Source organism: Platichthys flesus, chromosome 16 (genome assembly GCF_949316205.1).
Source record: "Platichthys flesus chromosome 16, fPlaFle2.1, whole genome shotgun sequence".
Taxonomy (NCBI): Eukaryota; Metazoa; Chordata; class Actinopteri; order Pleuronectiformes; family Pleuronectidae; genus Platichthys; species Platichthys flesus.
In genome coordinates, this window is record NC_084960.1 from 4952032 (window position 1) to 4975803 (window position 23772).

Sequence of the window (23772 nt, forward strand, 5' to 3'; positions counted from 1 at the left end):
GTAAAATTACTCAAAAACTACGAAAAACAAATTCCCACAAAACCTTCTGGAAGGATCCGATGGGTCGGGAACAGAACCCATAACAGTTTGGTACAGATCCAGATCAGGGGATGTGTCCATGATTCTTTTATCACTTTCTCTAACATTGCGAGATAGGGCGTATTTATTTTTTTAACATACTTTATTTAATATGCAAAGGATGAAATGGCAAAAAAAAAAAAAACATAGTCGTAATGCAAAATGACAGACAGCAGTAAATGACATGTATCAGTGGAAATCATCAGACCGACCACAAGTTCAGAATCCAAGAACATTTTTTACTCGGAAGGAGTTCTTCTTCATTTACAGTTACATGAGCTAAATGCAATTCGCAGGCAGGTAGAGCAACAGTCACCATTTCAAATCACAGCCGTCTGCGGTCACAGGGAAAACTTCACCATTTGAATGATTAATCAGAGATTTCATTGTGTGAATTAGGGACAATGATCGAGAGGCACAAATCATTGTTTCATTCAGTCTGTGAGTTTCCGCTGATAGAACAACACACACCTTCACAGGATTCACAGGATTAGTCCTGGCTGCTGTGCACAGTACAACACATGCTTCATTTATGAGCTGATACATCCAGTCAATCCTCATCCCGCCCTCTGACGTTCACTCATCAAATTTGTCGTAAAAACATGAAATCAACGAAAATTGTTGTGGTTTCTTTTTTTTTCTGGTGGAGGCACAGAAGATGTTTCTATCGCTGTAAACTCAGATCACATATTGAAGTCCCAATGTGGTTCGCCAGCAGATGATGATTTCACAGCATTGGTCAGGTTTCATCTTCCACGTCGGAATTTACTCCAGCGACAGCATCTGCTGTGCCTCATTGTTTTTCCAGCCCACGTCTTGTTATTTTACTCCACATGGAGGGAGAGTCTTGGCGTGAGTCGTTCAAATGAATCAGAATCAGATGAATGAGAACAGAAAAAACGATGACAGCCACAAAATATCAAATCACCCATCGTCTTGAAAGCAGCAACCACTGGGAAAACACAAGGTAAACGCACATTTATTACTGGTTCATTCGAGGTAAGTTCACCTGATGTCCACCACTGGATTTGAGACGATGACCCACTCCGGTCCTGCAGCTCACATCTACAAGCGACAAAGGAAATGAGAGCAAAGTTCACAACTGATGTAATAACCACAAACACGCTCAACGCCATAAAAGCGCTTCAGGTATTCAGGTCACAAGTGAAAGATAAGACCCCGGTGGCCTGTGACCTGCATCTCCATACATACTGTGTCAGGGCCCGGGCTTTATGTTGAGATGTTTCCCAGATGCATTAAGTGGTGTGGTTGTAGGGAGGTAATGTATTTATAATAACTCTCCAAAGAGATGATGGATTGTTGTTCTGCCTCTGAATCATTTAGTATTAACAGTGTGGGGGGGGGGGGGGGGAGTAGTTAAAAGCTCAATGTGGGGCAGGCATCTTGGCTCTTTTATGCATCTGTGCCTCTGTGACATGCTCCAGTGCTCCACTTTCTCCCCTTTGTCTGGAGCCCCCTCTGTAACCCCTCCAACACACACACACACACAAACACACACACACCCTACACACAACTTCAACACATAGACAACTGTCAATGTCTATCTGGATGTTTTCCTGTCTCCCTCCCACCCACTGTGTTCCTGTTCCTGCTGTATTGGTCTGTAATGCTTATAGGCAATATTTCATTTTGAATTCACGGCTAAAGTCAATTCACTTTTCCTATGGAACTGTAAACCATAACATAACCAGCACTGGTGTACAAGTGTTAGCCAGAAATCCTGTTACAAACTGGCTCTGCAGACGTGTACAGTATATCTGCCCTGAAGACTACAACTGGTAATCTCTGGAGCCTCGCCTCATGACATTTGTTCATTCTGTTTTCTTTGGCTTGGTTTGTGTGTCCTTACCCTGTGATGCTCACTGTTGTGGTTTGTAGGTTTGTGCCGCCCCATTGCTCCTCATGTATGGCACGTCTTTCTCTTCAGACTCTTTCTGGCTGTAAAACAATAATCTCAATGATTAAATCTTACACGTTTATCATCATAATAAAACACAACTCTCTGGAAACAGCTTGAGGAGGTTCGGCTGTATATTGGCTCATAATTGTGCGACCGAGCTGTTGCCATGCTCCGTGGTGCTGGAGCCATGTGCCACTGTTTGACATTGCTGTGTGAGTGGCAGAGCAGGGCTGGGGGGGCTGAGAAGATTGCACTTTGAGTCAATTAGCAGCCATGGACGCACAAACCCTGATGCTCATCTACCCATTTAAATAACCAGAGCTGGAATACTCTGTTGTCGAGTAGCAAACCACTTAATCCACACACTGGTGCTCAAGGCAAATCTCAAAGTAATCACAGGAGTGATTTCAAATCAATGATGCAGATACGTCTCAGATACGTTGAGTCTTACTCGGTCAGTGAGTTGACAGCTCACTGACCTTTAGCCTTTGAATTCTTTCAAATGCAATCCAAATGCAAACCTGTCTCCAGTAACTGTTCGGTACTCACGGTCGGATTTTGTTGGAGAACCTCTGCCGCAGGATGAGCGCGATGGTAGTGAGCACCATCATGGTGGTGCACATGGTCCCAGCCTGCAGGGACCCTCCTGCCCTGGGTCTGCCGCCGGTTCAGAGCACTGACACTTCTCCTCCCATTGAAAAGGCTTGGATGGTGAATTGCGGTGCGACAATCGGACTATTCTCGTCTCTCGGCTCTCCCTTATGATTGAGGAGATTAGCTCGGAGGATTAGCCAGGATCAAGGAAAGGGGGGGGTGCTGGATCTGGCTGGTAAACAGAGCATGCTGCGCGTTTCTACTCTGAAAACAATGGAAACGGCAGCGTAGCATCGACGCAGCGTGTCGAGTCGACCTGGATCGTCTTTAAATGTGGAGATAATGGAGCAATTTGTTAAAAGCCCAGTTGAAATTGGCTTTGAGTGGTAATTTTGGCTCCTTCACGGCGGGAGTCTAGCACCATACCAGTCAAATTACTGTGTACCTGGAGACTTCTAATTTATTGTTATTGCTCTGTGACTTCGGGAACTGCTGAGTCGCTGTTAGAGATATCACGGGACGCTTCTAAAGATACAGGGCCCTCTAATGACATCCCTGCAGGCCGAGCACAGAGCTCCGACAATACAATATGAAAAGAGAGAGCATAGTGCGCTAAACGGGGTTATAAATAGACTGAGCCACTTATACTTAGCACTGCTGACTCCAACAGAGAATAGGGGAGCAACAGGCCAGGGGAGAGAAAGGAAAAGGTCTAATTCTGTCGACACGATCGTGTATGGACGTGTTCGGGGGAATCGGATTAAAGCAGATGCATGTTGGAATGACTTTGAGCTTACACTGTGACGTCACACCGGTTTTCTCTGTGATTTTATTTGGAAAAATTGTGTTGAACACAGATACAAAGGTGAGTCATATTGAAAGAAACAAAGAAGTTAAGTTGTAACGATTAACTCTTAAAAAATATAAAAAATGTCTTTCCGGCCTGATTAATAAGTGAGAGACACAAGTGCATTCAGACAAGGAAACATCAGTAAAAACCTGGATGATGATGACCTTCAAACGTACAAGTGATATTCAAAATGTCAACCTATATTATCCAAAAAATTCCTCACATGGCAGTTTACACATTCAGTAGAAGGCACATCCAAGTCTAGTGTGACCTTTTGACCACTGTTGGGTTTACGTGTGCGTTTTCTTCCTCTTTGCTAGCTCTGTTAAATGGTTTGGTCCTTTACACGAATACAAAATTAGTGGGTTCCATCACCCGTTAGTATCTTAGATTACATCAAATCCTCCCCGTCTTTAATGAGGCTCTGGCCAAATTAAAGAATACAAAAATAAAAATAGGAGTCTCTCTGTGTGGCTGGCCCGGTGAAACAAGACTTAATGTTTCACCCAGTGGAAGTTGAGCGCTTTTCCCAGCCCACTTCCTCGTAGATGGCGGTAATGCCAAAGTAGACTGTATCCATGAGTTTGCTCCATGCCGCGGCCACCTCCGGTGTCACAGCATCTGGGAACGACTCCCCCAGAACCTCCAGTATCACATCACACAGGATCTTGGCGGGACACAAACAAATTCACATTATTATTAGGCTGTTATATTTTATTGAAGGATATGGAAACATAACCTCTTCCCCTTTAAGTCCGCTTCTAAACATCATCGAGAACCTGTGGTAGCCAAAAAAACTAAATTAATCCAATTTAGATGAAAACATCACTAGGATTATATATTTATATTCAAATTCTGCCAATAGATCCCTTTCACCTAAATCTTATATGCTAAGAACATACAGTCAAAAATTCTCCCTTATATTAACAATATATATTTTTTAAGTGACACTAGCTAAATTCCCTTGAAGATCGAGACCCATTGTGAAACGATGTCATGCAAAGTAAGGTGCGTGTCTGGCAGATGCTCCAGACCACAGCTCTGGTTCTTCCCCTGCTTTTGGCTCAATATCGGTTCCACCCAGATTATCTCATGGTTGTACTGGATTGTCCGGTTCCAGTAACTGACAAAGACGATAGCAGGTCACACGTATGTTTTTCAACAATTTGTGTTCTGGAGTCTATTTTGGTTTAACCTACTTTGTGTGCGTGTGATTGACCTATTTCTTCAGGTCACGTTCTCCTCACCTTGAAGTAATGAGGCTCCACCTTGTGCCGGACGGCGTGGGCCGTGCCCACCAGCTTCAGCACAGAGCCCATCTTGTCTGCGTTGTCCAGGCTCTCCACCAGCGAGTTGATGGCGGTCATGACTCTGTGAGCGTGCTTCCTGAGCTGGGAGCTGCTCTCCAGCTCCTCGGGCTCCTCAATGTTTTTGAACTGGCTGAAGAACTGCTTGGATGAGGGGAAGTTCACAAACAGCCTGTGAAGGAGGAGAGTTACTGTCAAGTGAGAGATATGAGTTTGAGCGTCTGCTGTGAAGCCCCCGTTAATCTCAACGCCTTTTCCTCCTGCATCGCCTCCAACTGCAATCTTTGTTTGGGGGGGGCTGGCAAGATACCACAAGTAAACACCAGCACTGACATTTCCCTTTAAAAGTTTGCTTTAAACTACATAATGTGGGAACTGTGCTTTTAAAAAGGATTTAAAGAGTGAAGGAAAAACCTCCACCCACTGAGAAGTCAACATGGTAGGCAGATAGATGCCTATTTATAACAGTAGCTCATTATTGAATCAGGAAATTATTAATTTGTACTTTGGCTTTGGAGATCATCCAGTAACAAGAACAAACATGTAAGCCCTCTGCTGAAGTGCTCATTCTTGTTTGGTCACTACTTTTTCGTGTAGTTACATCTGCCTAAGGTCATTCCAGTCCATTGGTTGGTTGATCAGGGACCAGCCCATTACACGTTTCATTTTCTTCAAAATTGCGACATGTCTAGAGGACTGGTGTTAATGAATGTGAACAATTTGGTGCAGATCCAATTACAAAACTGGATCTAGTGACTTTTTTAATAAAGGGACTGCTGAGCCTTAGAGTTTGTACGTGTTAAATAAAATAAAAACAAATTTCACAACTCTAGATATACTTTTAATCCTGTGACACCACATAAACTGTCCATAACAGATGTTTCTCCTGATAGTGCATGAGAGGAATTCTGTTTCACAACTGTAACAGCTGTAGCTCTGATAAATTAATATCTGTGTTTGTTTTTTACACGTTAAATACACACAGCTAAAACTAAACAGCATTGAGCCCAGTTGGCTGCCAGAGGTGGATGAAAGGGAAAATTTATGGGGAAATAATAACCTGTAACAGTCAGCGCTCTTTGTAACTGAGTAGGGGATCGTTAACTCCTCCATGAAAAAGCCAGCGTGACATGTTGACTCAATACATTTAGGTTTCAGAGAAGCTTTTGTTGATGATTTATTAAACGTCTCCATTTATCTGCTTTGTTATTTATTTGTTGTCAGGGATCAGAACCCGAGGTTAAAGGTCACAATATAAATCACATCCTCCTTTACTCCACGTCGTCCTCCCTCGAGCACCTGTAGGATCAGGAATCTGCACCCTAATTCCCGTAATGCCTCCGAAAAAAAAAACACCTGACCCTGCAAAAGGAAAAAAGACAGACAACGCCTTCTGAGGCTTCCATGAGCTCACCTTTCCGGTGGCTTGGTGTTTAAGCTCGCAGTCATCATAACCCCAACCCTCCGCTCATTTCCACAGCTTGGTTTTGATATTTCCTCACACTGCGTTCACTCTGAGAACACGCAGTGTGTGGAAAGATGTTTTCTCTGATTGTATCCAGTTTGACCCTGAAGAATTAGTGAAGAGGAACCTAACAACCCCTCCCTCGTTCTGGGAAAGGGGCCAAAGCATTTCGTTGCTGGCTATTTATCCTGATGTCCCATCTCCATCTGTCTCTGCATCAACTAGCACAAAAAAGGAAGCACATGTTTTACTTTGAGGTGGGAAGCATACGAGGGCACAGTTTTGCTTCTAGATTTAAAAGCAAGCAGGGTGGAAGGTTTTGTCTTCACCTCCCTGCTCCGGGTGGATGCTTATCTTTTTCTCGTCAAACTGCACGACCTGTGGTTGCATATAAATAGCCTCATTAGTGTTTTATATGCTCACTGGTTCTTAATCCTTCCTTATCTGTTCTTCAAGAGTAACGAGGAAATCCAAAGAAAGTTTTTAATTTCAGAGACAGACTGTAATTTGCTGCCGTGGATCTTATCAGTCGCCCTAAAGACAGAAGATTTGAAGCGAAGGCTGAGGCTCAGCGGAGTGACAGGAGCTGCTCTCGCTGCCAAAATGAGAATTTACCATAGTTATGCTTTATCGATAAGCCCGTCATTCCTCAAATTCCTCAAGGTCATGGGGTCTTTGTGGAGGAATGTGGAAATATATCGTCAATTCTTAAATGTTTTGTGAAGGAAAAGAAGCAGAAGAAGTGCAACCTGAACCCTTAAAATCCACATTTTACCAATTCACAGTCTTCACGTGGATTATTTTTTTCTGCATTTTTGAAAACATCCCTTCTCAACTTTCCCCTCTTTCAATCAGGGAGGATTATAGAGGCGTGCTTCGTCATGCAGTGAGTGTCGTCTCACATGAAGGACCGTCACAGCCTTCACACTTAATGAATCCCTGTCAACGTTTAAAGAGCGATGCCAACTGTGTCTATAACAACAGCAGGAATCCTCCAGCGTGACAGAGTGTTGTAAATGAATAATTATATAAAGTAAAATTCAGGAGACGAGTGAAGGACGTTTAGTGAAGATTAGAGGCATTAACATGGTCTTTAAGTGCTGAAGAGGCCTGAGGGATGGATTCTGATGCAGAATGTAAGGAACGAAAGCAGGAGAGGTAATATGACACGTTTGAAATGAGAGTTCGTTCAAGTTCAGCACTGACAGCGGAAGGGGCTGTTATAAACTTTGAAGTGACTTGATTCAGTGCCGTGTCGTTTCAGGTTAAAGATGGAAAGCTGGCTGTGAGTGACAGGGAAGCAGGGACTTTGACCTTATCAGAACAAAAGACCTGAAAACTCTGAAGCAGACACACTATACTTTGTGTGAAATGTGACTGCTTTTAAGTGAAGAAATGAACAGGCTCTATTTAAGTTAACACAAAACCCGATTAATAATGACAACGAATATCAATGTGTTGCATTTGCCACCTCTCAATTATAATTGTTCCTGCTAAAATCCTAAGAATATCTCCCAACTCTGTGCATCCAACATTTCAAAACATAAACCAAGGAGAGCAAAACGAACCTACCTGACTAGGATGGCCACGCCAGCGTCATCACAGTTCTGGTAGACTTTAGACCAGGAGCCCTGGATCATCAGCCGCTCCTTCTCCGTCAGTGTGCTTGGCTGCTCCAGGTGAACCACCTCTCCATCCCCATGCATCCTCTCCATCTGGGAACACAGTTGTTGCAGAGCTGAGCATGGGCACAAGGCAGGGCCGAGGAGAGAGCACCCCTCCCCCTCAAAATAAATACTATATTTCTACCTTTTTTTAATTTAAATTTCTTCTGATGAGAGAGAGAAAGAAGACCAGTTCCCACCTTTTGCCAGTGAGAATCTTTTCCCTCCACAACTGGATGTCTGCTGAGCGAGAGTGTGAGTGAAGAACAGGCGGAAAAAACACACAAGAAACGCACACGCAGCGGACGAGGAGGAGCCTCTGCACTCCCTCTTTTACACGCTCTCTCTCTCTTTTACACGCTCTCTCTCTCTTTCTTTCTTTCTCCCTCTTCCCACCTCACCTTGGAGTAAGTGGTGTTTGATGAGATAGAAAACAAATCCCTCACGAGAGATGTGTAGCACATGAACGGATGCAATGTAAGATTACGATGTTGAAATAAGATAAAGGAATGCACTCTGACCTTCCCTACACCTGTGTGGGAGATTAACCTGTGATGCTATGACTGAGTGAGATGAGTGATAACCTGCCAATGTTAAAAATACTTTTTTTAAATGACGAAATCTAACCAGCGTGACGTCCATAAAAAGAAATAGGGCAGGTGTCTTATTTGTTTTGGTGTATTGCATAGAGATTATATCAATGTGCCCCGGCATGCACACAATCCCAAGAGATCCCCTCACTGCACTATTTCCAACAACACATTCATGTTTTCCACCTTTGGTATCACAGGGTCATCGTGACTCGTTTGTGTTTGTCACAGCTGAAAACTCGAGAATGTTCCAGTTTCACTCTGGGAATTTGCCAACATGGGCCAGTTACTCAGGAAGGTGTGAGCTGACTGTCAAAGGTGAGCACGTACACACAGACACGTACACAAGGGAGCAGTGAGAAGATGTAAGGTACAATAACAAAAGCTGCGGTTGAGGTTGAAGCTCCCCGCCTGACTGTGGAGGCGCCATGTGCAGCAGGTGCCAGCGGCCCAGTCAAACATTGACAGTGTCCTTGAGAGTATAAACCTGTCAATCAAGTGGGTGAAACTGTGCTTGAGATGGACGCCACCTCTGGGATTGAGTTTCAAACATCACTGTGAAATATGAAACATTTCAAGCGTTAGAGTTTGGAGTTCCAGTTCCAGTGATTAAACCGTCAAATCACAAATGTTGGAGAGTTTCGTTAAAGGTGAAAATGTTTCAAGTTCATCTCATTCTCTCCCAGTAAAACCACTAGAGCACAGTTCATGTATTGGTCTTCTCCTGCTCCAGGTTTGTAAATGATCAAACCGGCTGCTGGTTTTCTGTGGATCAGACCATCAAGCAGCAGCCGGTCAATGACTGTAGATCAATACACGCTCTGATCCCACTGCTGCTATGTTCCTACACAAGAGACCAGATCAATTTAAAAAACGCGAGCAAACTGAGAGAGAGGTGTATATGGAAGATGTGACACCTTTAACCCTCTCTCCCCAGAAGAAAAACAGATCTCATGATCTCACTACTTCCAAAGACATTACTCCACTCAGCAGACACACAGGGCTAATGACTAATGACATCTAGTGGACAGTTACAGTACTATTACTCTGACACCATGTGTACAAACAAATGTTTAGTGTCAGTTAATCTGATTCATATCCACTTATCATTATTATTAATCCACAAACCTGTCATGGACATTTCACCGATAATCCAGGCCACTAAAATGAGAGAAATATAATTATGTTTTAAACAAGTAACTGTATCATTTCATATGAATATTTCTCAAGCAAAGGCTTCAGTGTTTTTCTTTTAGGTAAATTGAGCTCCACCCATTTCATGGCCTCTACTTCCAGGTTTATTTCAGCATCAGTGGCACAACTATATTAGGTGGTAATATCAGTAAGAGCAAGAGTTCGACATTTTGACTGCCACTATTTTTAAATCAACACCCTCTCTCTCTCTCTATCTCTATATTTAAACACACAACCATACTCGAGGGTTCAGGTCCATTTAGGCTCTGACTGACCCAGAGACAGTGTGTGTGTGTGTGTTTGTTCTTCTCTTTAAACTTATGTTCATGTTTGCCGTAATAGCTCAAAACAACTACAAACCCTTAACTTGTGTCCCGTTCACCAAGTTAACACAGTTAGTAAAGACACATAAGTCAGAGATGAACTTTTGAAAACTTTCCACAGAGCAGAACGACTCAATGACAGATGAGGTTGTGCTGTATGGTATTGTGATGGTATGTGCCTAATTCGTTTGTTGACATGTGTGTTTTATATAATTGATAGCTGTGACCTGTTGATCCCCTCAGGCCAACATTAACCCCTGAACATGTCTCTACAGTTACTGCTACTGACCTCAAGGTTATTAGCACATTTTCTATAATGATTTATAATTCTAAACAGAATCACTCATTGTGAGTGTGGACAGAAACACTCTATTTACAGGTATTGTGCTTTTTTTACGAGACGCCTGTTTACAGTTGACATACTGTGACTTATATAACTTATTGAGCTAAACTAAAGGAATAAAGAAAGTATGGAATCTCCTCTGGGTCAGTTAAAACCTGATTGACACTTGTTTATTTCGGTTTATAGAAACACTTTGATTTACACGTTGTGTTTCTTAAATCTAATTAAAAACTATTCAGGTAAGTTTCAGTAACTGAGAAGCTACGGAATCTCCTTTGGGTCAATCAAAACAGGTGTGTCTCGCAAAGGCGCAGCCGTCTAGCTCGACCCACACGTGTTTCCGTAGCTGTGGGAGCAGCCAGCTGTTAGCTAAGAAGCTACCTGAGCGACAGGTATCAGCCGCTTCACCGCAAATCTCCGCACAAGTCCCGCACACCCGCAGAACAGAATGATCAACGCTTTGCTGTAGCTGAGTTTTGTGTGACAGCTTCAGGTCGTGTCGCGTCATTAGCTCCGCGACCCCCGCTACTTAGCCGGGGCTGGCTAGCTGCTAAGCTAACGTCAACTAGGGCATCGCTCGAGGGGGTTCTTTTGTGGAGGAGGAGCCGCTGCTGCTGCTGCGGGCACCGACACACCAGCTCACCGACACACCGGCTCACTGACACGCCGGCGCAGACATCATGAACGTCGCTAAGAGCGGGTATCGAGTCTTCTCAGCCAACTCGTCCCCAGCCTGCACGGAACTGGCCAAGAAGATCACAGAGTAAGAGTCTCCTCCATGTTGTGTCCAGCATCACCATCACTGGTTCATGTAAACAACACAGTGACATCCAGCTGTGTGCAGGTCAAAGCCTGGGCAGATGTTTTTTAAATGTCAGATCACTGCAGCAGATGATTCCTGATGTGTTTGCTCTGTCAGTGAGGAGCCTGTTGTTCTGGGTGAGACACTGCAGGTCCTACTGCAGGAGGCTTCTCATCCTGTCACACTGGGTTTCATTCAATTAAAGATGTAAGGTGACATGGACAAGATCCGAAAGATCCTCTGCTGCAGGAGGTTTCTGATCACAACCATCTCACACAGCCCCTGAAGTCCCAAAAGATGATGTTGAGTTGTCATCCTGTGGGACCAATCCCTGTCTTGTGTGCACAAGATAAATGAGTTGTGCACACCGATGCTTTGAATTGAAATGATTGAAGCGTAGTCCCTCTGTCGGCTGAGCCTGTTCTCCTTATAAACAAATATAAATATCTTGTGCACACGAGATAGTAACTTGTTTTCCTTCAATGGAAGCTGTAATGATGTGCTCTTTGTTTCTCAGGAGGCTGGGAGTGGAGCTGGGGAAGTCTGTTGTCTTCCAGGAGTCTAACAGAGGTGATTATGTTTTCATGGTACTTGTAGTTGTCTTCACTTTAATATCTTTGATACTTATTTTCTAAATAACTGACCATGTCTTGTGTTTTTTTGTTCTGCACAGAGACGAGAGTGGATGTAAAAGAATCTGTTCGGGGACAAACCATCTTCATCATCCAGACAATACCAAGGTCGAGAAAGACACTGCAGAAGGAATTTGAAAAGCTCAGACCATGGATTATCACAACAAAGTTCTCATGATGTGCTGTTCTCTCTTTTGTTTTCTTGCTACATCCAGAGATGTCAACACGGCCATCATGGAGCTGCTGGTCATGGCCTACGCCCTCAAGACGTCCTGTGCAAAGAACATCATCGGAGTAATTCCTTACTTCCCCTACAGCAAGCAGTGCAAGATGAGAAAGAGGGGCTCGATTGTGTGCAAGCTGTTAGCGTCAATGCTGGCCAAAGCAGGTACGACCAGAGCTTTGTCACAAAACTCTTCTTACAGTTGACAGTGCAGTTTAATACCCGTGTCTCTTGTAAGAAAGGCGGCTCATCTGTCTTTTACCCCAAAGGACTAACACACATCATTACCATGGACCTGCATCAGAAGGAGATCCAAGGCTTCTTCAGCTTTCCGGTGGACAACCTGCGTGCCTCGCCTTTTTTGATACAGTACATCCAAGAGGAGGTGATACTTCTATTTGAGTATTTATTGCATTTATTTGAGTTCATGTGTTGGCAACCCCACCTGCACGTGTAATCAACCAATCAATCTGGTAGAAATATGAATTCCTGTTTCACTTCCTCCTGTCAGATTCCTGATTATCGGAACGCCATCATTGTAGCAAAGTCCCCAGCAGCAGCAAAAAGGTAACTGAAGGAAAACAACAACACAGACTCCATCTTCTGTCATTAATATTAATATTCAATGCAGCTCTACTTCATGACAGCACTGTTCAATCCTAAATAAGCTGCTTTCAGACATGCGCTTAACTCCAAATGTCTGAGTTAGCTGCACTATGCATTTTCTAGAACTTTTTCTGCGAGTCCCCTCGTAAAATATCTGGAAAATGTCAGAGGGAGCTCATGTAAGAATACATTAGGAAATCATTTTCTAACTTCTCTGTTTTCTGCTTCCAGAGCTCAGTCCTACGCAGAGCGCCTGCGTTTGGGTCTGGCTGTGATTCACGGCGAGGCGCAGTGCTCCGAGTCTGACATGGCCGACGGTCGCCACTCACCACCATCTGTACGCAACACCACGGGACACACAGGACTGGAGCTACCTTGTAAGAACGCCCATCTTTGTAGAGCGCCCTTTGGTGTTTCAGGTCTTCTCTGCAGATTTCTACCTCCAGTGCTTGATAGATTTTTATTTTATTTTACTTGTACAATTTCTGCTAGTTTAATTTCTCAGTGCTTTCAAGTTTATTATCTCAATACTTCAGTGCATTCACTCTGTTAATCCTGCCCACAACCTAACACAGCTCTTACTTGTGCAACCCTGTTTAGAGCTGATTCTGCTGTTTCTCTCTCATACCATCAACTCATACTCCAAGAAAGTGTTTTTTTGTGTTACTGCATGTTTTTAATTCCACAGATAAACCACCTCTACTCACGCTGCATCTTCAGCAAGCTGCAACTCATGACTTACAAGTGGTGACGTGCTTAATAATAATAATACACTCATTCCCTGCCTGTTTCTCGGCACATATACATTGATTTAAAATAGAGTATATATATTTTTTATTATACTAATTTAAGTCTGGCGTATAGTTTTCCACATATTTGCAGTATTCCTTTCTGGAAAGGCCATGAACAGTGAATGGTTCCACCTGAGAAAATATCAAATGACTGTGTCATTGGCAAATGACTCCACAATATTTGCATCCAGTGTTCACTTTATTATTTGGTAAAAAGTATTTCTATTATTACTTGTGTTTTATTCTTACCCCTCGACTTAGAAAATCCTCCTTTGGTACAAAAACAACACAAATTGCTTCCACCCTGGGAAACTTTGTTATAAATGTTCGCACAATACGTCTGATCTGTTGAGTTCCGTAAAACGAACAAGAGGATTTTCCAAGTCTGGGCATCATGTGTTTGTCATGTCAAATACTTGTGCATTTGTGTTAACGTGGTGTTTATTTGTTGGTAATAGCAGGCAAACAACAAGCCCTGTTCCCCGGCATAGAGCTCCCAAGTACGGCCATAAACTTAACTTACATCTGACTACGAAATGATTCCTCCTCTAATGGCTCCTCAGTTCTTGCATGTGAACAGAAAGGGTTTGTGTTGCATCTTGTGAAAGTACAGTCTGGATTCCAGAGGGCGAGTTTATGAAAATTGATATTAATCGACAGTGCCCGGACCAAAGTTTTCCCGGCCAGTCAGCCCCAGTGTGCTTCATACTATATGCTATTGCATGGCATGTTTGATTTGAAATGAGCAGCACTCATGTTTCACGGCACCTTCCTAAGATTCCAGACAGCTCGTTCTACAAGATGGCCAAAACCCTCCTTTTTTTTTCTTATTCTGATTTTAATTTGAAATTCATAAATCAAACCAAAACCATGCCAAACTTTTGAGTTTTTTTTGTTTGTTTTCATTGTTCACCTCTATATCTGGACTCATCTTGCCAATCAACACATGGTGCATCCACATTAAACCTGCTCTTAATAACCTGATTAACATTTGGTCGTGACTGCATGTGATGGTAACAATGACGCATGCACTGGAAACCCAACATCTGATGAAGGGAAGCAGAAATGTTATGAACAGAAATGTTTAGTTTGCATCCTCAGTGGTTAAACAGAACTTATTCTATCAGCAGTAATATTTAGTGCCTTATTCCCCTTTTATTTTTCTTGTCATTTCTAAAATGTCCTAGGTAATCCGTTATTATATTGAATTCTATCTCATGGTTGTTGATAATGGTTTCTCTTAAGCAAATAGAAGACATCCTGAATTAACTGTAGAGACATCTGACCAGACATCTCTCAGGTTGCTTGTTGCAGTGACACAACGTTACTGTGAGAAGCGTGTGTCCTGTTAACAAAGAGACTTTTTGCTTTTCTAGAAGTCTAGAGTGTGACACTGACAGGTTTTCTGATGCCGTGGAACTCGCGGTACTCAGCAGAGTGTTCTGCAATGCATGCCCCCCCCCCCCCCCCTCTGCTTCTTCACACCTTCTCCTTCACGATCGGCTTCGCTGCCTGATTGTTTACCAGTTGTTCATTTCCCTATTCCCTCTGAATGAGCACATTTACATGCACACGATACTCAAACTGCAGCTATTAAACTGGATCATATTATAACCAACCTTCAGTTTAACTTTGAAGCCACAACAACATGGTTTCTAGAGTAATTTGGATCAGTTAGGTTAAAACAAAATGCAGCTGTTGCATCTCCGGTGACTGTCGAGTGAGTATTGTGTGCATGTAAAAGCAGCCGCTGGCAGCAGTGACGTTCAACTGAGGACTGACCCCAGAACGTTGGCAAGTGTGTATGAAGAGATCCTCACGAGTGCTTGTCGGCCTCTGTCGTCCTGTGTGAGATGACACTGTGCTCAATGGTTCATATGCAGACTGCTGCCATGTTCCTGCCCCAGGCCTGAGGTTGTGGGTTAAACATTGACTCCTGATTGGGTATCCTGGGCAGAAAACCCTGTCATTTGATTATGTTTGCATGGCATGTTCTGGTTAAGCCTTTCCTGTTTAATCTCCCTGGGGCAGGTGGGGTTGAATGGGGGGGGGAAATATGCTGGCTTTTGATTTTAAATAAAAATACAGGATTATTGTACTTCAAATCGAATCTTTACAAATGAATAACATTGATCGTTAACCCTATGATTTTGGGGTGTTAATTTGCCGAAATTGGAAAAAATAACATTTCCTCAACCCATTTTACCCAATCTACTGCGATTCCTCTTTGATTAGAGGAAACGTGATTCACTCGTTCTGCTTCATGAGCGCTCACTGGTAACCACTTGTTGTTTTGTTTTCAGTGATGATGGCCAAGGAGAAACCTCCCATCACTGTAGTTGGAGACGTGGGGGGGAGAATTGCCATCATTGTGGTAAGATGCTGTATATATATATATGTTTTTATTATTACTCTTGTACGTACACAAATACTATGGCTGACAGTCTATGAGTGCATCTCAGGCACGTGAGTTACTTCTCCCGGTGATAAAACATTCCTGTTTTTTAAATTCAGACAAAAGGTTTATAGGTTTTTCCTTTTCCCGTCACAACATTCCTTAAATTCCCAAGAAATTTGGTTCAGTAGTGTTTCACTAATCCTTCTAATAGACAAACAAACAGCCATGACAACATTACCTCTAGAGGTAATTAACTGTGAACCTTTGCTGACTTGATGTTTTGTTTGTTTCTGCACTTGTGGCCACAGTGGCTGCTCTCCAATGAATATTACATGTCTTCTATAATATAATTATATTGATGTGATTCTAAACTAACTAACAACTAATCCTGTGAAGGATAAACCAACCACAACAAAATGCTGGATTCCTTTTACCTCCCATAACAAGGAGAGGGAGTAGAATCCCGAGCAATTATGTGTAAGTCAGTCAATTACTAAATATGAAATATATGTTATGATTTTATTTTTATTGTTTCTTTCCAGGATGACATAATAGATGATGTTGGAGACTTCGTTGCAGCCGCAGAGATCCTGAAAGAAAGAGGAGCCTATAAAATTTTCATCATGGCCACACATGGTTTACTGTCTGCTGATGCTCCGCGCCTCATAGAGGAGTCGGCCATTGATGAGGTGAGGAAAGCTGAATGATTGTTTTCAACAGAGCGTTTTCCTTCATAGGGTTGAAGTCATATTATAATGTTTTGATGGCTTAATTTAGCTCAAATGTTGGATGTCAGAACTCAATGTGCACGATATAAAGGTCCGAATGTGAAAGAAGAGGAAACTAAATACCACAAGACCAAATCTACTTTTTAATCAGTCTGTGCTGACTAACTGCTTTTTAATTCAAACAGAAACTCTCATTGAAGCTAAAGGCCCCCCTTCTTCATTTTGAGATATTTCTATGCTTCATCTCACGTCTGTTGCATGTTGGAAACGTCAGTGACACATTTTCCTGCAGAGTATTCTCACATACTCTGAAAGAGCTCAGGCAAGTATCCAGCGGTCAGTGCAGGTGTGAACATGTCTGTGTCGTGTGGGTCCTCAGGTGGTGGTCACCAACACGGTCCCCCATGAGGTGCAGAAGCTGCAGTGTCCCAAAATCAAGACCGTGGATGTCAGCATGATTCTGGCCGAAGCTATTCGCCGCATCCACAACGGAGAGTCCATGGCCTACCTGTTCCGTAACATCACTGTGGACGACTAGAGTTCTCAGACGGTGGAGGCTGAGGTAGGTCCGACAGTGACTGAGCGCCGGTGCACTTCCTCCCAGTCGTCTAAACAAAAACATGCTAATGCCATGTTCCATGTGCTCTCTGTTGTCTCAAGGATCACATGTGTCCTAATAACGTGGAAGAAAATGCTCAATGTTATTGATCTTTCCAAAAGATGTAAAAAACCGTGAAGGATGATTTGAGCTTGAATGCTTCTAGTCAGATTCTGAAGCCTTGGTTCTTTACTATGTTTTGCTGCTGTACTTGATGTCCCCAACATTTGAAAGGATTTGTTGTCGTACCTCATATTTAATGATTTAAGGAGCTTCATCTGCAGACATTGAAACAGATGAGTTCCTGATGCTCTTGCGAGCCCTCGTGATCGGGGGTGCTTAGCACTGTGATTAAGATGCAATGTGTAGTTTCAGACTACTGGATTCACTCCTATTCACAAACTACTGAATATTTATTATGCAGCTTTATTTTGAAGGAACATTTGTTAAAAGTTTGAAGTTTGTGGCAATCTGCAGAAACCAATGGGCCGTCCGTTTACATTGTCTTTTATTAGATGGTCTGTTCCGCTGAGATATAACAAATACCCAGCTAACTATGGGGTTTAGGTTTTGTTTGCAGCTATTTCAGGAAATCCTCCTTCGAGACTCTTGCTATTACCTTAGTAGATGTGAATGGGACTCAGGAGGTGTTTCATTTTAAGATTTGAATTTGATATTTGAAAAAATCAAAACTACCAGCTGTGGGCTATAGAAACTGTTTAAAGAATTTTATGACCACAAATGAAATTCACCTCCGATTACGAGTATTGTGGTCGCGGCAGACCTCCTAACACTGAATGGCTAAACATATCAGGCAATAAATACAAAATTAGCTCTTTGTGATTGGGTGAACTGACCCTTTAATGTGTTAACAAGTTGACTGAACATGCATAGAACAACATACTGTACTAATTAACTGGCTGAAGGGGAACTTTAGCCTGGTTTCCAGAGCGTAGCTGAGTAGCAGTTACTGTATCTGGTAACTGCGAGTTGGAAGTCTGGAGCTCTAGAGTTTGTTTATATTCTGCAAACTTTAAGCCGGCTTTGTTACGCTATGTTAAAATAAAAGTTTTGGGAGACAAACGATGGTCATATCTTTTCAAAAGAAATCTCCTTTGCACACTCCTTTGGCACTTAAATGAAAATAGACTGAACTGATCCAGGCATTCAGGGGCTTCACTGTGCAAATACAACCATTACAAATTCCAATTAGAGTTGCGACTTGCTGCTGAAGGGTTTTCTTATGCACTATTAAAGTAAATGGAAACCATTGACTTTCTGGAAGGAGTAAACAGTATCAGCAGCAGTCCTGTAGTAAGTGGGTAAAAAGATGTGAACAGCAGGATGGTCCCTGGCTCTGTTCAGACCTGGTGTTAACATCCGTCCCGATTGTGTCTCCAATGTCCACTGTGTGAATCCCAAATAATTATTTATGTCAGTCTGAGTTTTCACATGTGTGCAATGACAATGTTGGTGTGTGTGTGTCTGTGTGTTGGAGAGAGAAAGAGGAAAAGAGAGCGAGAAGAGTCAGGAGGAGCTGAATGAATGAACTGAGTGCAACTGGGCTCCATTTGAAAAATATAGAAATCATTGTGTGTTGATTCCAGGACAGATGTTAACACAGGTTCTACATGTCGGTTTCTAAATGACTTGTGGTTTCTCCCTTTAACAGCTGAACACGTGCACCTGTCTGTGTCCTCTGAGTAAATGTCAGAGAGAAGCTCAAGGGGAATTTATTGTGTCTGTGCTGATTGACCCTTTTGCTCAGGGCAACATGCTCTACAAGCCAACGCACACCTGTTTGTATTTGCAGTCAAAGTGTGAGATTGGCTTCTGCACAGCCGTCCTGCACCACGTTTGCTTTTTACCACATTCTGTCGGAATCCTCCTCATGCTCTGATGGTTTGAAGTTGTGATGCACACACCGGTGTTGTGTTGGTGCAAAGTTAAGGGGAAGTCTGTATCAAATGCTGAAGTTATGGTCATAAATGTCATGATGTCTTCTCTGTATGTAACCCCCCCCCCCCCCGTCTGCCTCTACAGCATTTGTATTTGTCGATGGAAATAAAACTGTTCCCTCTTGTGCGTGAAAATATTACTGTTCTCTGGTGAATAATCAGACACAGACCACGATGTTATTGCAAAATTCATACTTTATTATTTCTAATCTATCTCCCATCAAATTGGCAGCATGCACCACAGTCATTGTTCTTATCCTGATATAGTTAATCTTGATTATTATTGATTGTGTTCCTTCCACCTCACCTGTTTAAAAGAAGAGAAGGGCAAATGATGACCTCTATGGTTAGAATATATAACAATTTAAAAAAGTCGATGTTTAATGTCATTACAGCCATACAATTAATATTGATTTAAAAAAAATTCGATGTAATTGAAATACAATTCCACCTGTTGAACCCTTGATGTAGTGACGGCCACAGATCCTGTACTCGCTAAAAACTTCTCAGGCATCTTTCCAACACTGAGGAGCTTCAACCAAGTCCAGGAGCAGAGACACACTCGTCATTTAAAGTGGGAGATTAAATGATATAATCCCACTCATAGACTCTAAACCTGGTTAATATATCAGCTCGGTACATCTTGAATAAAATGTAAAGTCCACACCTGAGTTATCCAAGGGGCCGTCTGCCTCTCCGTGTCCGTCCGTGTGCTGCCGACCAGCTGGAGACGGCCGTGAGTTTAAACCAGACACAAAGAGGAACCAGAGACTTGATAATCACAGGTCACTTCCTCGTCTCATTCTGGGGAACAATGCACCTACTCTGAGTGTTCCTGGAAAGAGGAAGTGCACCTTTTTTTTTTCCTCTGTGGCCTTTCGGGGATTTTTGATTCATCAGAACATTCATTTAGAGAACATCGAAAATGTCAAAAACAGATTTTAGTGATGAGTAAAAGTGACGCAGCAGTTTACACCTCGACTTTATTCGGGGTCCTTAAATATCAGAATTGAAGGAGAGTGCCAACCCTCCTCCTCCTCACTTAGTTCTTTAGTCTTGGTTGAAGTGAAAACCTGCAGCCTCTCTGGATGTACGTGCGGGTGTCGTATAGAAAACCGTGTTAATCACAATTCAGTGCTGTTTGTCTTTTAGCAGGAAAACCACTGAACCGTTTTATAAGCCCCTGGTTGAAGAGTAGGACGAACGCAGAGGAGGAACCCATTGACCTTTGGAGCGGATTCGATCGAGGGGGAGGAACCACTTTTTTATGTTTTTACTTCCTTTAGCAATACAATGAGGCTTTTTTTTTTACACTTTTGTGATCAAAAAAAATATAATGAAAATATCTCTGAAAAAATCTGCCACATGTTGAGAGCATAACCCTTTTGTCTATTTGTTTGTAGTTTTTCACTTGACTTGGTTTACCTGGAGCCGGAAGTTGATCAGGTATTTGCAGTAGTTTTTTCTTCTCATCGTTTGGGTCTTTTTTCTTTTGACTATTGTTGATAATTGTTTGACCTACAGAGCCTGAGTTGCTGCATAATCTCCACCAGGGGGCAATATAATACAGAATGGAGAGCGTGTGGAATTCAATCTGTGGGCAACAAGTCCATCGGGTCCTTTATTTCTCCTCGATAATTCAGTCGCTATCGACATTGCTTTGCAGAGAAGCTTTGGTTCATGCCTGAGAGTCATTACTACTGCCACATATAATAATAATAATATTAAGGACTACTCAGTTCAACTTCCATTACTGGTGAAAGCAACACCGTTGGAGAGATGGAAGGGCTCAAGCTGGACGGTAATTAGTGATTTAATTTAATAAGCCTTTAACATAAAATAAGACAAACAAGAGAACAACAGTTGAAAGAGTCCAGCAGTTTAAAGCTTTCCAGATTCACCACTGTCACATATTATTCAGAGGAGACCTGAAAATAACTAGTTGATATAAATCGATTATTTTTATGAATCCTAAAATGAGCATTTGTAAGTAAAACTAATGTCACTACGGTTTATCAGTGAATAATCCCTTAAACATTTTAGTCAGTCATCAATGAAGGAAAGAGTCAATAGTTAAAAAAAAGAATTTATTGAAACAACAGTATGTATTAAAAAAATCATAGTTGACCCGTGCGTAACGAGGTTACGCTAAGCAGCATTTCACAGCATCATGTTTGATATATTCTAAACAGCTTCCACCTGAAGCTCTTTATGTTCACTTGTTTCATAAAACGTCATCGTACGAGGACACAAACTCACTTTTGCATAAAAACCAAGGACTTCACAGTTATTGTGCTTTTAAAATTGTACACACCCAGCAACAAGGAAACCCGAAGACAAAACCTTTGTGTGAAAACGAACGATACATAACTCTGCTTCTACACATTTATCACAGCTCCATTCACACTCAGTCATGTCTGTGCACTGTTATTGTCACTGCTCCAGCAGCTCAGCCACAGTCCGTCAGGTGCTCGAGCTGGAATCTGTTTTCATCATCTCATGTTCGTCCTCATCAGAGCATCCGTGGGTCCAGTGCTGACGAGGGAGCAGAGCTCTTCAACTCGGAGTCTTTAAAACATTTAACACTGTTTGTTTCTGTGCAGCCAGCTCCCAGTGGGCCGAGCTCTTTTCCTCCCAGTCTCTGTCTGTGCTGCTGCTCCATCACTACGAGATGATGCAGCTGTTGGCCTTGTTCATGGGAGGTCTCTTGTTGCTCTGCTTGGGGAAGGTCTCCCGCCTCCGGCACAGCGCCGGGCTGAGCCAGCTGGGCAGGTTGGCCTGCAGCAGCAGCTCCTTGAACGCCTCCAGCACGTTGATGTTGTCTTTGGCCGAGGACTCCAGGAAGCTGTGGTTCCAGTCCTGCTCCACGGTGGACAGCACGTCCTTGCTGAACACCTGTCGGTCCCCTTGGCGGTCGATCTTGTTGCCTATCACCACGATAGGCGTGAACTTGTCCTCTTTGACCTCCAGGATCTCGTCTCGCAGGCTCTTCACGGCCACCAGGGACTCAAGGTCGTCCACGGCGTAGACCAGGGCGAAGGCGTCGCTGTTCTGGATGGACAGCTTCCGCATGGCCGGGAAGGAGTAGCTGCCACTGGTGTCCATGATGCTGATGGTGACCTTCATGCCCCCCACCTCATACTCCTTCCTGTGGAGCTCCTCCACCGTGCGCCGGTGCTTGGGTTCGAAGGTGTCTTTGAGGAAGCGCTGGATGATGGCGGTCTTACCCACTCCAGCTGCTCCCAGGAACACCAGACGCACCTCGGTCTTCTCCTTCACTTCCATCGACATGGTGGGGGTCGGCTGCGTTGCTCCTCCCGATGTGAAAGAATCTCCTCTTGTGTGTTTATCTTGTTTCTCCTCCAGTTCCCTTGTGGATCCTTGTCTGTGATGGAGCTGGATGTTGGGTGATTACAGCAGATGCATGTGCCTGTCACGCTGCACTCTGTATTTATGTTCTCTGACGGGGCCTACCCCCTCCTGCTCTCAGCCAATCAGGAGAAGGACATATCTCTCTCTCTTTGTGAACATAAAGCAGCGATTCAGAGACACTGATGCATTAAAGTAGAGTGAGAGGGGAAAGAAAAGCAGGTGGAGAACATTTCCAGGTGTGACAGCAAACAACACAGAGGCCGGGTTGTTCCATTCTCTAATAATAATAATCATCTTAAGAATTTAAACAAACCTGCAAAGAAAAGAAACATGTTCTTGTTTTTTCTATTCTTGTTTAAACAGACACTTAATAAACCTTGTGGTGAGATTGATATTTGGATAAGGGAAATTCGTCCCTGCAGATTCACACGGTTACAGACTCGATTCCTAAGTTTATTTAATGAATGGAGAATCAAAAGTTAAATTCATATATAGAATTTAATTAAACAAAGAGCGAGGCATTCCTGCTGAGAGCGTTCACAGGCAGGTCAGTGGGTTTAGCTGGAGCGTCATCAATGCTCTGGCTGTCATTTTGATTGCAGTCATTAAAAGGTCATGGGTGTAGAGCGGCTCTCTGTGAACCAGCCAGACACGAACAGGATGACCACGAATTGATGCTAATGTCCAAAATAAAACGGAATTTGATCCGTGCAAGACTTTTATACAATATAGAATATTTCCCTCTCCAGCAGGGGGAGACCTGAAAGAGTGATTCTTCATATAACAGTCCTGAAATGCATAAAATCCTGTTCATTATGTAAATTAACATTATTATTCGACCCATTTGCTCTTTTACTTCCTGCCCAAATCTGCTTCTGTTTCTTACGTCAGACTAGATTTAGTCTCTAGAGACGTTTCTCCTGCACTTGCTGGTTTATTTGCCCTCATGACACATGATGACAAAGGGAAATGTGTCCCTGTGGTCACATGCACCTATGCTGAAGAGATCTTTTTGTCCCTGCACACTCAGAAAGCGTGACCCTTGTGTTTGCCCAGAATTTAATCCGATAACCACATCGTGTTATCAGCTGCTCCGATGTGCACGTTTTGACCTATTTTGCATTGAGCGTAAAAAAAGTGCATGTTCAGTATCTTTTTGTTCGTGCTGCTGAGATTCACATGTGAACCCTGAGGAAACCTGCCTGCTCAGACACAGAAGAACAATATTGTTACAGGTTTCATTATCAGACTCTCACATGCTCCCGCAGCCAGGGGCTTTGTCACCTGTTGCTATGATACCACAGACTCCTTAGCTGAGCGCTGAAAGGCTTTTCA

At 43.0% G+C, this 23772-nt stretch overlaps 3 protein-coding genes and 1 long non-coding RNA gene across 8 annotated transcripts; 1 reads left to right on the plus strand and 3 right to left on the minus strand.

Annotated features, from left to right (window-relative positions):
* Positions 1-296: 296 nt before the first annotated feature.
* On the minus strand, positions 297-1142 carry LOC133970422 (uncharacterized). Its single transcript, XR_009924297.1, has 2 exons — positions 1088-1142; positions 297-1030 (listed from the first exon to the last, which is right to left on the minus strand). It is a non-coding gene; the product is annotated as an uncharacterized LOC133970422 (long non-coding RNA).
* Positions 1143-3394: 2252 nt separating this feature from the next.
* LOC133971327 (cytoglobin-1-like) lies at positions 3395-8228 on the minus strand. Of its 2 annotated transcripts, none has more exons than XM_062408627.1 (4): positions 8080-8228; positions 7788-7930; positions 4691-4922; positions 3395-4110 (listed from the first exon to the last, which is right to left on the minus strand). In XM_062408627.1, the coding sequence occupies exons 2-4, from the start codon at positions 7928-7930 to the stop codon at positions 3946-3948; spliced, it is 540 nt and encodes a 179-aa protein (XP_062264611.1). In that variant the 5' UTR covers positions 8080-8228; the 3' UTR covers positions 3395-3945. The 2 variants fall into 2 exon arrangements, with proteins under 2 accessions (XP_062264611.1, XP_062264612.1); XM_062408628.1 differs by lacking the exon at positions 8080-8228 and adding an exon at positions 8025-8048.
* A 482-nt stretch (positions 8229-8710) lies between these two features.
* Positions 8711-19200, plus strand: LOC133970867 (phosphoribosyl pyrophosphate synthase-associated protein 1). 4 transcript variants are annotated; one of them, XM_062407972.1, is made up of 12 exons: positions 10663-11092; positions 11649-11701; positions 11805-11871; positions 11979-12151; positions 12256-12371; positions 12498-12553; positions 12824-12969; positions 13842-13883; positions 15687-15757; positions 16324-16470; positions 16889-17071; positions 17170-19200. In XM_062407972.1, exons 1-11 carry the CDS (start codon positions 11010-11012, stop codon positions 17045-17047), a joined length of 1113 nt encoding a protein of 370 aa, XP_062263956.1. In that variant the 5' UTR covers positions 10663-11009; the 3' UTR covers positions 17048-17071; positions 17170-19200. The 4 variants fall into 4 exon arrangements, with proteins under 4 accessions (XP_062263959.1, XP_062263956.1, XP_062263955.1 ...); XM_062407975.1 differs by lacking the exon at positions 10663-11092 and adding an exon at positions 8711-8787 and having other exon boundaries at positions 16889-19200; XM_062407971.1 differs by having other exon boundaries at positions 16889-19200.
* A 2292-nt stretch (positions 19201-21492) lies between these two features.
* rasd4 (rasd family member 4) lies at positions 21493-22506 on the minus strand. Its single transcript, XM_062407283.1, has one exon. It carries the CDS (start codon positions 22354-22356, stop codon positions 21730-21732), a length of 627 nt encoding a protein of 208 aa, XP_062263267.1. The 5' UTR covers positions 22357-22506; the 3' UTR covers positions 21493-21729.
* Positions 22507-23772: the final 1266 nt, after the last annotated feature.